The sequence below is a fragment of the Balearica regulorum genome, chromosome 1 (genome assembly GCF_011004875.1).
Source record: "Balearica regulorum gibbericeps isolate bBalReg1 chromosome 1, bBalReg1.pri, whole genome shotgun sequence".
Lineage (NCBI taxonomy): Eukaryota > Metazoa > Chordata > Aves > Gruiformes > Gruidae > Balearica > Balearica regulorum.
The window spans coordinates 2,130,975-2,146,625 of NC_046184.1; the positions used below are offsets into that span (position 1 = coordinate 2,130,975).

General features: G+C 47.7%; 1 protein-coding gene across 1 annotated transcript in view; it reads right to left on the reverse strand.

Annotated features, from left to right (window-relative positions):
• The window catches only part of LOC104636589 (uncharacterized), a 117,889-nt gene that overhangs the window by 46,173 nt on the left and 56,065 nt on the right, over nt 1–15,651 (reverse strand). Inside the window, 17 exon segments of the mRNA XM_075757170.1 lie at nt 1,800–1,916; nt 2,191–2,319; nt 3,804–3,878; nt 4,521–4,655; nt 6,094–6,129; nt 6,313–6,351; nt 7,686–7,739; nt 8,003–8,044; nt 9,622–9,657; nt 9,779–9,814; nt 10,503–10,574; nt 10,856–10,900; nt 11,435–11,470; nt 12,362–12,442; nt 13,559–13,594; nt 14,460–14,519; nt 15,364–15,435. Of these exon segments, the coding sequence (XP_075613285.1) occupies nt 1,800–1,916; nt 2,191–2,319; nt 3,804–3,878; nt 4,521–4,655; nt 6,094–6,129; nt 6,313–6,351; nt 7,686–7,739; nt 8,003–8,044; nt 9,622–9,657; nt 9,779–9,814; nt 10,503–10,574; nt 10,856–10,900; nt 11,435–11,470; nt 12,362–12,442; nt 13,559–13,594; nt 14,460–14,519; nt 15,364–15,435 (1,101 nt within the window).

Consider the following 15,651-nt stretch of genomic DNA (forward strand, 5'->3'; position numbering starts at 1 on the left):
ACCACCAGAGACCCCTGAGGACCACCAACTCAAATCACTGAGCATGCGTGATGGGGAGGAGAATATGGAAATGGATTCCAAGAAATGATTATCATAGGACTGCCTTTTCTCGGAAAAATAATGAATATGTATATTTTGATTCTATATAACCTGTATGTTGGTGATCACCTGGCATGCACGTTTGGTGGAGCTATTTCCCCTGTGCATCCAGCGCTGCGATAAAGCAAACCTAGGGTAACTCACATCTGGTAGAATTTTTCTTTAACAGGTATTCTGTCTCTGAATATTTTCAAAAAAGAGCATTCCCTCCATCACACAGGAACAAATCAGTATGCAAAGGTGTTAGACCAGCACTGGATGCATACATTTTCCCTCTCTCCATCACTGGGGCTGGTGTCATTCAATGCGTGGTGTTGGGGTAGGGTGTCCCAGCTGGGCTGTGCACTTATGGTTACAACGATGTTCAAACCGGAGATTGTTGGGTTTGGTACATGGCAGTGGAGCATGGTTTGGGCTCTCAGAAGAAAATGCATGCCCAGAGGGGCAGATGGTGAAAAAAAAAAAAAAAAAGAGTGAAACGGGATGTTAGGGCTCAAACACACCGCAGCAACACCACAACTTATTGCTCACCAGCTGAGCTGTGATAACTGCTGCTACTAGCCTGGGTGCATCCTCCAACTTTGCTGAAAATGATATAATATGTCTTAGAGGGTATGTACACGTGCACTTGTAAAACAGTTCTAACTCCTGGCTATGGAAGGAACCTTTACTTTGCTACCATCCTTCAGCTGAAGTGCAGTAACAACTTGTTAAGACCTTGAAGGAAGAGGTAAGGTGAGCCACCCTACACGTTTCCTCTGGGACAGTCACCTTGGCTCAGCTGATCCACAAAGGCTTGTTAAATTAGGATTTGCTCTTGTTGGTGAGTCCTTAAAAAGGAGAAGGTCCCCACGTTCCTGCTTAGACCCTAAAATCCTCTTCTTTAAGGGCATCAGGCTCTGCACTCCAGAGCTGGGCTCAGGAAGATGCATACCAGGGTCTAAAAGACTAACACTGTGCAGGGAAACCTGCAGGTCTGTGGACTATTCTGAGACATCTGTGGAACGTGAGAAGGAAAAGGAAATATCTTGTCAGAGGGCATATCAGAAATTCACTGTCTGGGGTCTGCACTGTTCCTGGAGTATTACAAGTTTGATTTAAAAAAGCATTGAGAACCATCAACTATTCAGTCAACCAAGCCCAAATAATAGGACAGATGCTGTGGTCAGATGGATTCAAATTAGAAAGAGATTGTCCTTCCCTGCCCCCTTCCCCCCCCCCCCCCCCCCCACCAAAAAAAAGGTGGGTAATTAACCAACAAAACACCTGGGGGGTTCTCATTTCCCTGCCTGTATGCAAAGGACAAGTTTGGCCATCAGCCTCCTGCCCAGGTCCCATGTCTGAGTGGTGGTGTCCTCCAGGGATGAGGAGGAAGTTCAATCTCAATATGAGGAAAATCTTCACTCTGAGGGTGACCGAGCACTGGGACAGACTGCCCAGAGAGGTTGTGGAGTCTCCTCTGGAGATATTCAAAACCTGCCTGGACGTGATCCTGAGCAACATGATCTAGGTGATCCTACAGGGGGGTTGGACTAGATAGTCTCCAGAGGTCCCTTCCAACCCCTACCCTTCTGTGATTCTCTGGGGGGAACTGCCGCAGGACGAGGAGCACTGGGTGAGAGATGTGCATCCCAGTCCCTTCCAGTCTATCGCTTATCTCCACACTGGTCTACTGTCCAGAACTGCTGGGGAAGACATACATGGCTGGTGTCCTGCTGTGGTTGTCCTTCCATCCTCTCCTCCAAGGACTCGAGAAGCTCCATGGACTGGTTTCCTTGCAGATCATCTTCTGGGTGTGGTGGGGGCAGAGCCAAGCTCTGCAGAAGGTGATGGATAAGCAACAACACAGTCTCATTAATTACCAGAGCAGAAGATGGAAAGCAAGACTTGTTTCCAAGATCTGACACTGCTTCATGCAGACATCCTTATCCTTTCTCTAACTTAGCTTTTCACTGCAGTAAAATAGAGGCAAAACTCACAGAATTGCAATGATTTGTCCAATCAAGCTCTGAGAAATGTAATTCCTTTGCATCTATTAAATCGGCACAAATGGAAAAGTAATTAAGAGTCACTGAACAGGCATTTACATACACTGCTGAGAGAAGTGTTTGTCCGTCTTGAGTCTCGCTCCTTCCTTCTTTCCTCAGATGTTTTCTCGAAGGACTCAGAAGGGTTTCCTGGGGACTGGTACTCAGGTTCAGAACCACCAGCAGATGGACCCTGTGGAGACCAAAGAAAGTTACTGTTTTTTCTAAGTCAAGACATCATCTACAATACACTGCTTTTTCACCACTGCCATTAATTCAATAGCATTCTCAGAGACAGCAGGACAAGGCTGGAGAGCCAAGGTGCCAAGATCTCTCTTGCACCTTACTTGGGAAGTGCCAACAAGGATGGGCTGGGGCAGACTGCAAGGATCCTTGATGAGTTGGATGGCTGCTTTGACCCCTTCACTCCCAACTCTGGCTGAAGTCCAGCCTAGACAGGCTGGCCTAGATGAGCAGAGAGGTCCCCAACCCTTTCTGCCTGATTGGCTTGGGCTCCCAAAGCCCAACAGAGACAGTTTTGGTGTTTCTGTACCCCAAATCCCAGCATTGCTGGCTCCAGGGTTGGTGGCACACATCCAGTTTGGGTCCTTTGATGCAAACACACCTGCTGGTGAGCACTTCCTCACCTCTCAAGCCCCTAAAATGCTATCATCCAGGTTGCAATGATCCAGAAAAGCAACATGTCTCACCTGAGATCACAGCAAGTGCCTGGAGCTGAGAGGGAATGAGCTTGTCTCACCCTGTCTAAGTGCCTGAGCAACTGGGTCATTGTTCAACCAACCACAGAGGAAGATGAAATCATCAAGAGTTAGCTCCAAACACCCCCACAGCTCTTGTGCTCCAGTTAGAGACAACGTTTCCTACTAGTGACCAACAAGAGTTTATGGAGAGTGAATCACTTCTTGGCTGTCCTAAAAAGAGGACTAGAAAAGCCTCACCGCAGCTGCAGGCACTATTTCCTGGACTAGCCTGTATCAGGACCTGACTAGTTCAGGCAAATTAAGATCCATGACTCCTCCAGCAGCTATGAGAGGTGACCTGGATACAGCCCTCTGATGTTATTCCTGAAGGCGTGCTGTACCACATTGGAACTTGGGTCCAGCATGGAGATTAAGCCTTAACGTTGCTAATAAACTCCTAACTCCCACAACCACAAGCTATCTGTTACTTGCAATTGCAAAGGACGCAGGTGACTAAATTATCTCTAGCAATTAGCCTGGTTACTCAAGCAGACAAGGGCTGTGGAGTCATGGCAGGGACTCCTCTCCTGGGCAGTCTCAACCCAGTCTGGCAGTAGGATTGGATCCTTCTCTGCTGGGTTAGGAGAGATGCACCTAGACAACAGCCTCCAAGTAAGAAGTTGCGGAGCGAGTTCAACAGATAACCAACATGGGGATGGCTTGAAACCAGCCCGACCCACGTTGTTTTTTGCTCAGAAGACAAGAAGGAGAGGAAGGGAGGAAGAGGATCAGCAGGAGGCATCACTAGAGCATGGACTAGGAGCTCACAGGCAGCCGATATGCATCAGATATGCAATCTCTCAATATTGTTGCTGCAGCAGACCAGATGGACAGGAGCACAGATCTACATCTGCTCCACTGTTTATTTTCACCTTAGGGAGTCCTCCAGACTTTGGCAAACTAACTGAGCCTCTACCTCCAGACTCCATGCTTCTTCTGTCACTTCGGTGCTGTCCAGGGCATCACGAGAAGTATCAAACACCAGTGAATCCTGCAACATCAAAAAAAGCGAGTCAGTGTGGCTGTGACAAACCTGAGCTCCCAGGAACCACACGTGCAAAGAGCTGGCTCCTGACGGGTTATTTCTGCCTTCTGTCCCACCTCTCCAGAATGCTCTGTCCCACCTGGTGACCTTCTTGAGCCAGGATGGAGTAAGTAGTCAGGAATTCCCTGCTGGCCACCTCTAAGCCTTCCCTCCAAGCTAGTCCTGCTTCCCTGGGATCCCTCTTGCTTTTGAGGCTGCTCTCATGATCTTTTCTTGTTCTTTCAGCTACTTTGCTCTCCTTGCACACCCACCACTCCAGCAACCTCCAGCCCTCAAAGGGCACGAAGAGGCTGATGGCTTTGGAGGATGGCTTTTAACTACCTCCATCAACAACAAGGGTTGACAGATTCCTTTATTTCCACTGAAAAAACAAGTGCTTTGCAATCCCATCACTTTAACCCGAAGACCAGGTTCTGGTGCGAGCCGTTAGCCTCTTCCAGCTTAACTGTTTCTTACAGTGTCTGCAAGTCATCATAACCCACTTGATGACAAGGGTGACCCCGAAGCCTTCAATGATTCATTTGTATATCTCGTTCATTTCCTTCAAGGTCTTTCTGCCCCCTGAGGATGATCGATGACAATACTCACGCCATGCTTAGTGGCATGCAGAGGTGCCTGCTTTCTCCTGGAGGTCTTGCTTTTCCTGGAGCCACCCAGCTGCTGCACCAGCCCATCCAGCCCATCCCGCAGGATTATGTTGGAGAGGTCCTTCAGCAGTGCCAGCTGCAACCAGTGGGGACCATTAAGGCAGTATCTCAGTGCCACCCTCACGTTCCAGACACATGACAGTGCAAGTGCAGCCACCCCAAAACAACGACCGATACATTTCCAGTGGGGCTCACAGGGCACCTGGTGAGGCGATGTGCCCCGACAGCCAGCGCCTGATTTAAATATAAGTGTCTACGGTTTGGGCATTTAAGAACCGATTGATGGTGCTTATGTGGTGGCTCTCCCCATCCTAAATAAAACCTCTACGTTGACCAGATCAGTCAGTCCGTCACCTCCCTCAGTCACATCTCCAGAGCTTACAGAAAGGAGCTGAAGGTAACAGGCACAATTGTAAGTATCTGCCTGATAGATACTAAAAGCTGAGGTTGAGGGAGGTTCTCCTCCCCCTCTACTCTGCCCTGGTAAGGCCACATCTGGAGTTCTGTGTCCAGTGCTGGGCTCCCCAGTTCCAGACAGACAGGGAACTACTGGAGAGAGTCCAGCTGAGGGCTACGAGGATGATGAGGGGACTGGAGCATCTCTCGTATGAGGAAAGGCTGAGAGACCTGGGGCTGGTTAGCCTGGAGAAGAGAAGGCTGAGAGGGGATCTGATCAATGCTTATCAATATCTAAAGGGTGGGTGTCAAGAGGATGGGGCCAGACTCTTTCCAATGGTGCCCAGTGACAGGACAAGTGGCAATGGGCACAGACTGGAACACATGAAGTTCCATCTCAGTATTAAAAAAAACTTTGAGGGTGACCGAGCACTGGGACAGGCTGCCCAGAGAGGTTGTGGAGTCGTCTTCTCTGGTGCTATTCAAAACCTGCCTGGATGCAATCCTGTGCAACCTGCTTGGGGTGATCCTGCTTCATCAGGAAGGAGGGACTAGATAATCTCCAGAGGTCCCTTCCAATCTCTACCTTTCTGTGATTCTAAGCCTAATCACACTTCCTGAGCTTGACGGCAACCTTGAGAGTGGAGAGGGAGGCCACCAGTCTAACACTGCTGTATTGCACAGTGATTATTCACTATTATTTTTGATAAGAGCTAAGGAACAACCTGAATTGGACTTTGCACTAAACAGGACACACAGCATGGCCAAAGCACCCAGAGGGCTGTGTGGGTGTCCTTGCTGGCTGTGCAGACCCAGCGCTGAAATACAAGCCAACCTAGGTGGTAGCACCAAGCTCTGAATGGGTACTTGCCAAGTCTCAACGTCACATGGGCCTCAAAGCCACCACCCAGCCCATGACATAGCAGCAGGAAAGCTGTTCAAGAAGTATTTAATTATATATGGTAAGCTGTGAAAGGAATTGTAATAATCCTGCCTTCTTGTGAGTGCCAGTGCTGGACCTTGAGGGAGCACACATCATCTACAGAAGGCCAGAGGGAATAGATGGAAAAGCTTAATTACCATGACCTTGTCAGAAGGAAGGTCAAAGCGTTACCTACCTTGATACCATTTGCTTCAAGAAGCCTCTCCAGATCCTGCAAGAGGAAAGAAGGGTCAGAACTTCTGCTCCTCCCTCCTCCCGCCCAGGAAGCTGGTCCTGCAGTTGGCTGACGACTAAGCCTGGGGGCACACATGGGGTCCCCTCTGCTATCTCAACCCCAGACAGAGAGGGAGATGTTTGCAATGTTAATATGCTCTATAATTTTCATTTTATTTACCTTCATTTCCACTCCTTTGCCTGGTGGACCGGGTTCTCCCTTCAAATGAACAAGAGCAACTCATTATTTAAGTCATCATCCCAATGAGCAGCAAGAAGAGGAGCTCTGAGGAGAGGCAAGAGGCACCTATCTGGCCCTGACTCTGCTACCAGCCTGCTCAGTGATCCCAGACAAATCTCCATCGGCTCAGAGAGGAGGGCTGAATCCCACCCTGCTCAACGTGCTCCTTCGCTCCTCCATTGGACAGAGCTGCTGGCTGCATTTCGTAGGGCAGGTCTGGACATGAACATCATCAAAGTGGGGTTTGGACTAGAGCTTTGCACCATCCCCTTCTCCATTTCTTAGCAATGCACAATGTGTAAATAAGCAAAGGTTTCTGAGGCCCCCTCAATGCCACCAGTGCTGTCACTGCTGTGACAGCTGTGCAGAGGTAGCATCAAGGAGGAGGATGGCCAAGGTGCCCCCATAGTTGGTGGTCCCTTCTGGAGGTGGTTGTGGTCCTGGTGGCCCTCCATACTGCCACATGCAGTCTGGGTCAAATATCTTCAGTGGGTTGGACTCCCAACAGCAAGTCCCATGGATAGGCTGTCCATCTTTTCTTGCCCAGCATGGTATGGCTCTCCAGGTGAGTGATTCTGGGCCACTGTGATGAAATGACAGATGAGTTGCAATGGCTTGAGAAGTCCAGTTGTGGGCAAGGAGCATCTGCTGAGGTGGGGGATGACCTGCCTCTCTGACGGGCTTCATTTCACTGAAATCTGGTTTCTGTATGGACAGATTCCGGTGGAATGAAGGGCGCCAGGAAGGCCCTGATGGCACTGCACCTCCATGCCAACGTGTGCCAGGGCGAAGGAGACACGTTGTGGGAGTGCACTAGCTGAACTGGGTAGATCTGAGGCACAGCCCATGCATGTCACCTGGATGAGTCCTTGTCTTCGCAAAGACCTGGATCTTGTGCCAATCAGAAGATCTACCTGTTCGCATTGATGCTGCCTTCTGCAGCATTTTCCTCTCCATTAAGCAAAGGAGTTGATCCCACTTCTAAAATATCTAGATGTGTGTTTTATCCTTCCTTCACTTTCTGATGTGCTCTTCAACTTTCAGGGGAAAAAGAAAGGAAGGAAACATCCCTGAACATTTTAGAAATTTATCCCATCTGGCTCCTGATATCTTCCTGCCTAAATGTTGTGTATCTGCTTAATCAGGTTGTAGGACTACAGCATCACTGTGACCACAAGCTTACAAGACCAGCTCAGAAACTCTGCTTTGAAAACCCAATCTTTTGGGGGTTATAAGACATCTGAGATGGGTGCTTTTCACCCTTGGCCAGCCCAATGCAATAGCACCAACGCCACCATGTATTTGGGTCATACCTTTGGGCCTGGAGGACCTCTTTCGCCTTTCAAGCCATCCTTTCCGCGATCCCCCTGTAAGCCAGCAGAAACATGTTATTTCTTCATGCCCTCTAAAATTTCCAGTGGAGATGCTGGTTTCATCATGCATTGTGGTATTTCTCATACACTGGCTCCAGACTAACAGCATCTTTTCCACATGGACCAACCAGACTTTTCTTGTAACTATCTCATGGATTCAGTTAAATTTGGAGCAACTCTGCTCTTCACTTGAAACATGCTGCTTAAATAATCACATATGTAGCTTCAACACATCTCCAGCAAGGAGGAGATCTTACCTTATTGCCTTTCAGGATGATGGTGTTCTCCAGAGGAGACATCTGCAAAAAAATGGAAGAAACCTTGCTCACAAAGTGAACAATGATATCTCTGATACAAGTTCTCACCTCCATGTGTCTTTTATCCCTGTTAGCCCTTATCCATGGGCACAGAGCTATCTGCTTTCTCCCAAATCAGCCAGCAACATAAACCTAAGTTTAGACTCAAACCAACAGGGAGCCGGTGCAGCATCTTTGCTCTCACAGGTAAGAGATTCAGGGTGGCTGTGATGTTGTTGTCAACATCTGCATTTCCAATGAAGTCTCTCTCAAAGGAAACTGGGGTCACACAGACACCACTTCCCTGATGCTCAGGACATTGCTTGGGTCCTTCTCTGACACGGGCATTTAGTGGGATATTTGAGTAGCCAGTTGGGTAACTGCATGAGTGAGAACAAACCTTTTGAACCCTACGACCACCTGGCTGGGTGATGGAGTGAGATGGTTATGCATTAGCAGAGGAGGATCTTGCCATACCCTGGAGCAATAATGCTCTTTCCAGTTCTGAAGGTAACAGAGGGTTCTTGATATCCCTGTGTCCTACTGCCAAACATACCAGAATCCAAGTAGTGCAGAACACAAGAGAGACAAATGAACAGGAGCCCCAGTAGATAACATCTGAAAATGGGGCTGGAACCACAAGATGGGGTGGTTTTAAACAACATGTTGTGGTAGGGTTGGGAGCGGAGAGCTGCAATATATGGAGAGAAGCATCCATCACCAGAAGGCAATGACTCCTTGCTCCTGGCTTGTCCTGAGTTCCAAAGTTGTCAGAAACCACTGTTTTGTCCAGGAATCATACTGTTCAAGGTGGTTGGCAGCATTTTGCCCGCTTTGAAGCAGCCTCTTACTCAGATCCTGCCAATGCCTTTATCTTCCCTAGGGATGGAAGATAAAAGTCTAGTACAGCTCTCCCAAGAGGTTTTGGCTCCCAGTCCTAAGGCAGTGGTTTGGTTTTGCACTGGGATGACTTTACCTTCACTGAAGCCAACGGGGTGAAAAAAATGCCTCCTTCCACATTCATGTACTGAGACACTTTCCTGATCATCTAAATGACCTTTCAAAATCTCTTTCAACCTGATTTTTGATGAACCTGGGTGGATTTGCTTTCTCTTCATCTAACCCAACAATGTTAGGCCTCTTATCCAAAGGAAAACTCCATGCAAAAACACAGGAGAGTCCTGAGCGTGAGTCATCCCATCTCTCTAAGCACCTTTCCTAGAAGGCATCCGTCTTGATAAAAGAAGGAGCCCAGATGCCTTGATTACACAACAGGTAGTGATAAAAGGTATCAGATGGGTTCATAGCTAGCTTTTAGTCTCTTTTGTGTCACAGTCTTCTTACATCATCAACAACAAGCCATTTGGGGTGGGATTCATGCATATATCTGTAGAGGAGCTACCTATGCTGCTTTGCCCCTTTGATAAGGCTAGGAGGGAAATCCACTCTATAACATGCACTGTTGCAAGCAGTAAGTTCTGGCAATGTGTCCTCCACAGTACCCAGGATTGAAGATAAATCTCAACATACCCCTTCCCCCCCAAAAAATGTGTAAGACAACAGAATTAGGCATTACTCACAATGCTTCCAGGAGTCCCAGGCAGCCCAGGCTCACCCTATGAAGATACAACACCACCATAGCCCCACCCCCCAAAAAATAGTGAGTGGTGCAATACAACATTTTAGTCCCCAAACAGACTCTCATGCAAGGTTATAAATGGGAATGTGCAAACCTACAGATTCGCCCTTGTCTCCCTTCTCTCCAGTGATTCCCTAGGAGGTGGAGAGAGAGGCAGGATGAGAACAAGCCATGGTAGGGGAGGGGCTCTCAGTAGTCTCCTCTCTTCTTGCCAGCTCAGCATCTGACAGACTAACAAGCCCATCTTCGAGCAGCTGTGCTAATGAAATCTGGATCTCAACACCTCTCCTGTGGAGGAGTTCTCTGATATTTAATAAGGGGTGAGATTATTAGCCTCTTCCTCGGTGGGTAGGCTCATTAGGGACTTTCCCCTAGTCAGCTGCTCAGTTTCACAAAGTTTGTAGAAACACCATGTCTTTGAGACCTCTGACAAAGTAGCTGATCTTAGCCAGTGTTTTCCAAAGCTATTAGAGGGAGATCAGACAGAGTGTAAGTGCATCATTTCCCTTCCTCACCAGACTGAGACAGTGTTAAGCATTTCGTTTCCAGCAGCGTGGGTCTGGGGAAGTTTTTGCACACTCAGAAACCCCCAGTGCACAGTCCTGCTAATCCTGACCTTTAGCTAACCAAATGAGAAGGGAGAAACAGACCCCATCCTTCCTTTGAAGAGGAGAACCTCTCCCCAGGAAAGAAGGAGGAGCTTTCTATGCCTCGCAGACTGTAAGGCAGAAAAAAAAAATACAGTTGTTTCTTTGGGTGGCATTGCACTATCCCAAGTCCTCCCTCTCTCAAGGGAAGGAATCACTTTAGGGATTGCCTTACATCCTTTCCAGGCTGTCCTGTATCGCCTTTTAGCCCCTGCTCTCCAGGTCGTCCTGGGAGTCCAGGCGGACCCTGCAAGAAAGGATTCGGAGAAGCAATCAGAAATGTTTTTTGAGCACATCCAGCAGCTCAAAAAAGTAAAACAAACAAGAAAAATCCTGCCCCTCTATGATTTATCAATCAGGAAAGAAATATTTACACATGGATGTTTCTAAGTGGGGACTCTCGTTGGGCTGGAGAAGTAAGCCCTCCCCTTCTGCACAGATCAGGGGTGCCTGGGCAGCAGCAGAACAGCCTCCCCTGATGCCCCACAACTCACCTGGGCAGAAAATTGTAGTAGTAACAATTATTACCCTGATTCCTCTCTCTCCTGGTTCTCCAGGGACACCAGCTTCTCCCTAAAAGAGAGGAGTAGGAGCTTCTAAAAGCTTTTTTGGCCTTTCTTTTTCAGGCTTTAGCTTTGGAAGATGAAACCAAAAGCTAAAATAAGAGAAAGAAAAGCCAAGGGCGAGATGAAGAGGATTCTTCATAGTCTTGTCTAACCTAAGGACAAGTAAACAAGAAATAAAATGAACAGGGGTCAGCTTCAAAACAAATCAAAGGGCATTGTTTTCCAACGGCTGCTTAACTAACCTGTGCAATGCCTTGCCCAGGGGATTTGACGATGTTAAACGTTTATGTGGGGTGACTAAATTCATGGAAGCAAAATCTACCAAGAGCTATCAAACCCATGAGATGTCACCTCTCATACAGGACATCCTGCTTTTGCATTGTTCCCAGGACCTCCAAGGCAGTTGGTCACTCTTGGAGGTGAGATGTTGGGATGGATAGACCTTCTCCTGTGCTGCTGTACCCAGAGCTCCAGCTGTCAGGGAGCCTGCTGTGTTTGGTACCTATGTAACTTTGGAAGGTGTGGGGTCCCCGTTGATTACCTTGGTCCCAGAGGTGCCTTTCTTCCCTGGTTCTCCCTACAAGACAGTACAAAAGTGCTAGGTTACATTTCTTCCCATGACAAAGTTTTTTACCCTAATTTCTTACTCAGGTTGAGAGCTTTTATTCTGAAGTCAACAGTGACTCTGAAGTTGGGGTGTTGGGCCGCAGTGTCTCAGGATCAGAAACATGGCTGCTTCTTTTTTTTCCCAAGCCTTCCCTTGGTGATCCTATTTAACTTGATGTTCAGGGATCAACTCAGCCCTTTGAACTGAAGGAAGGTCTTTACTGACTGTGGTTAGGAGAGGCTTTCCTGAAGCTAGTTATGATGCTTTTCTGAGGGGCCACCTTGTTTGATTGTAAGAGGGAATTAGCATGCCCTAAAACCAAAAGCAAGCCCTTCAGGGTTGGTGTGACTGCACACCATGCTAGTTCTCTGCACGTCAGACAGATGTGACTCCATGATGAAAGAGTATGATGTTGAATAAAACTTAAGAAATGCCGTACTCAAGCAGTGTAACACAAACACCATGGTGCCATGCACTTGTTCCACCTGAACCAAGGGTGAAGAGTACTGGCCTGAAACATAGCCCAAAGCATGCCCTCATGACAATCTGCAAAGGATCTACCTCCTCGTTTGGAATGAAAGAGCGGACAGAGCAAATGACAAGTTAGATCCCTTGATGAGCAAACCATCATGCCTAATTACATGTAGTTGGTCCAGTCTCATTTGTTGACCACTGTTGTGCTGAGACCTGTCTCATCACCAACTCGGCTTGTATAACATGCATGTTTCTGACTGGTCCCATCTTGTCTCTTGTTCCGACTTGATACTGCAAGAGCATACCCTTGAGTTGTTAGCTTGGTACAGAGCGGTGTACCACAGGGTTCAGCATGACCATCTGACCGGATTGTTAGCTTCTACTTACATCTTTACCTCTTAGCCCGCTCTCGCCTGGTTTCCCAGGTAATCCTGGTTCACCTTTCTCTCCCTTCAGACCTATATCCCCCTAAAGAAAACAAGACTGTTGTTACATTCCTCTTCTGCATTTCATAGTCCTCGCATTTTACACATTGTGGGGCATACTCAGACACCATGGCAGGCCCCATGGCCATGCAATTGCTTCCACACTCCTGTCTGAAGCTTGGGCTTAGAGCATCTACCCTGCCCTAGGAAGGGCTGTATTTATAGTATTTGCTTAGCGGGCTAGGCTGGAAAGCATCCATCTCCAACGTAGTCCATCCAGACTCTGCGATCAACCTTGGCAGACACTGCAGGACAGACTCTTCTGAGGTTGTCCACCTCCGGGAAGCTTTGCAGCTCAAATGAGGTGGCTCATTAGCAGAGACCCAGGAGGTGGGTCCAGTCCTGAAAGCATGGTGTGGACACAGGCTCAGTTCCCCTTCCATGTTTTAACTTCTATTCCCATGTAAAATCAGTTGAGATCTCATGGATGGGTACTTACACATCTGCTCTGCTTGATGTTTGTACAACAGAGACCTTCCTCATCACTCAACCACGTCATGATGCCTTCTCCCAACCCAAAATACCCCTGGCTGCCTTCTCCGCTTTGCAACTGCATTAATGCATCTTGTTAACACATCCTGTCTTGGATGCATCTCATTTATCTCTTTTGACATCCAATTTCTCCATGCCCATGAAGCTGATGCAGCCTAAATATTCCGTTCACTGGGCTATGTGTCATGCTGTAACATTTCACAAATCCATACGCTCATTCAGCAAGCCTGGGGAGCAATGCTGTTTGAGAAATGTATATGGTGAGACAGATTCACTGAACAAACGCCACATTTGGGACGTTTTCCAGACCTCTCTTCACCAGGTTTGAACCTTTGCTAGGAGAAATCCTACAAGCCAGGATTTGCATTTTTTTTAAAAGTCTCATTAAAGATGCAAGAGCATCTTTTCATTGGGTTTCTATGCAGGGTTGTGTGTCACATGGAGACTCCAGCAAAACAGAATTTGCTCAGACCTTTCAGCTTTTGAACACTCCCCATGTTTTGACACTAGCCCCATGGCAAACACCACTGACTCAAGATGTTTTGAGGGACACAGACATCAGTCATGAGACAATGTTTTATGCGTTGCAATCCCTGCATAGACTCACCTTCTGACCTGGTTTGCCAGATAAACCCACATTTCCCTGCAGAAATACAGACCGTTAGTCACATAGCAAGAATGATACAGGTAGAATAATTTCAAGTCAGGGTCCTCTGTTGTATCTAAAGGGTGTAAACCTCGGACTCAGTGCTGCAAAGCTGCTCTTTGATTGCAGGTATTAGCAGCTGAAACAGTGTAGTAAAATGCAGAGAAGGGGAACACAGATGGTGTCCTAAGAGGAGAGGGGCTGCTGTAAACACACACAGTCTAGATGCATCTGTCTTCCCTGCTTTTGAAGCCATTAATACATTGGTGACTAGCTTTGACAGAGGGGTGGAGACCTCAAAAATGTAAGTTTTTAAAAGTTTTTGCTGGTTTAAAATGAAAGGGACTATTAATATCCCCATAAAAGGGAACACAAAGGCATTAACCCAACCCGTACTAGACATCAGTCAACTCATGTGGGAGCCACCACAAGCTCGCACCTTCTTAGACACAAAGGTCAGGAAGATAAAAGTCAAGTTCACTTTCAGGACACAAAACCATTGGAAATGGAGCTTCCTTGGCTTTGCTGTTTGCAGAATTACCAGTTGAGCATTGACTGTCTGTGCTTTCTTCCAGACTCATGAGTATCATGAGCGATACTCTCTCCGCATTTTGGAGGAGCCCTCCTCCTTTGCACCTGACTATGGAAGACAGCGCTAACTACCCCATCACACAAGACCACCACAGGATCACCCACCACAGAGTGACAGCCCAGCTCCTTGTCATCACCCCAGTATTAATATCCTCAGGGGTGAAGGACAGTGAATTCACATGCATGGAGGTGACAGAGATTTTATCTCTGAACCTCCTGATTTGCCTCCTTAGTCCTGCCCTTTCCACATTGTGAATATCGCCCCACTCACCCGATCGCCTGGGTCTCCCTTTAGCCCAGGTTGACCAGGAATGCCGAAACCTGGACTTCCCTGCAAAAAATCAATGATGATGTGTGTCTCAATGTAACGCTTGGGGAGCTTTTCTTCTCTGCAACTCTACGTATGACAGAGACACAGCTAGGGCTAAACTGTGCTGGTACTACCTCCCAGTTTGTCCTTATGGCTGCCACATGGTCCCTCTCCCCTCCTAACAACACTCCTTGCCACCTCTGAGAGATGTTACTGTGGAGAACCAACTTTCACTAGAGTGTTATTTAGGGAACCTAGGATGTGCCTCAGTTTCCCCATCCCAGTCTTGGAGATTTTGGCTGCAATTCTTCCACTGCCATGCACCAGCTATGGTGGCATGCTTACATGGTGACCTTGCTCCACTTATTATCTCACTCTTGGGAACATGTCCTATGCCATGCTCACTGTTAGCAGTCTTCACTCCACCACCACTTTCTACCCCCCTCAAGGGTCAACCTGCTTCCTGTTCTCACTACAACTGCTGGGAGTTAGCTGTCAATGCTGTGTTTGGTGCTAAGCAAGAGGCAGATACAATGTCTTCCCAAAACAGCTTCCCAGCTCAGGACATAAATTGCCACACTTGAAGCTAGCAGGAAAGGACAGAGTAGATCCTAGGCAGTTTCATCAACCACGGGCAGCCAAGTGAGCTGAGCATCAGTAACTGTCTCTCCCTGACTTCCTTTCAAGGAGCTTTTGACTTCTCCATGTGACAAGTCTCCCCCCTTGGCTTTCAGCACATGGGTGCTCCTTGTTAGCATGACTTGGGATGGAATTCTATCATCTGCCTCAGAGCTTCCTTTGTGGACACAAACTAAATAAACTCTTCTACCCATAAAGGATGCACCAAAAAAAGCAAGTGTATTACCTTCTCTCCTTTGTCTCCTTGTATTCCTTTGTCTCCTTGTGGTCCCAGGGCCCCTGTTGGTCCAATATCTCCCTGTGAACAAAAGACATCCCCAAAGCTAATAATATCATGCAGGAAGCCAAGCCCTGTTCACGTGGCTCTGAAAAGCTGCGTTTTGCACTTCTAATACACTGAAAACCATTCCCTTGCCAAATCCATCCCTCCATCCATCCCTCCATCCATCCATCCCTCTTTGGGTTTATACTGAAGCTTTCTCTGTGGTACCTGAGCTTCTGCCATACAAACCCC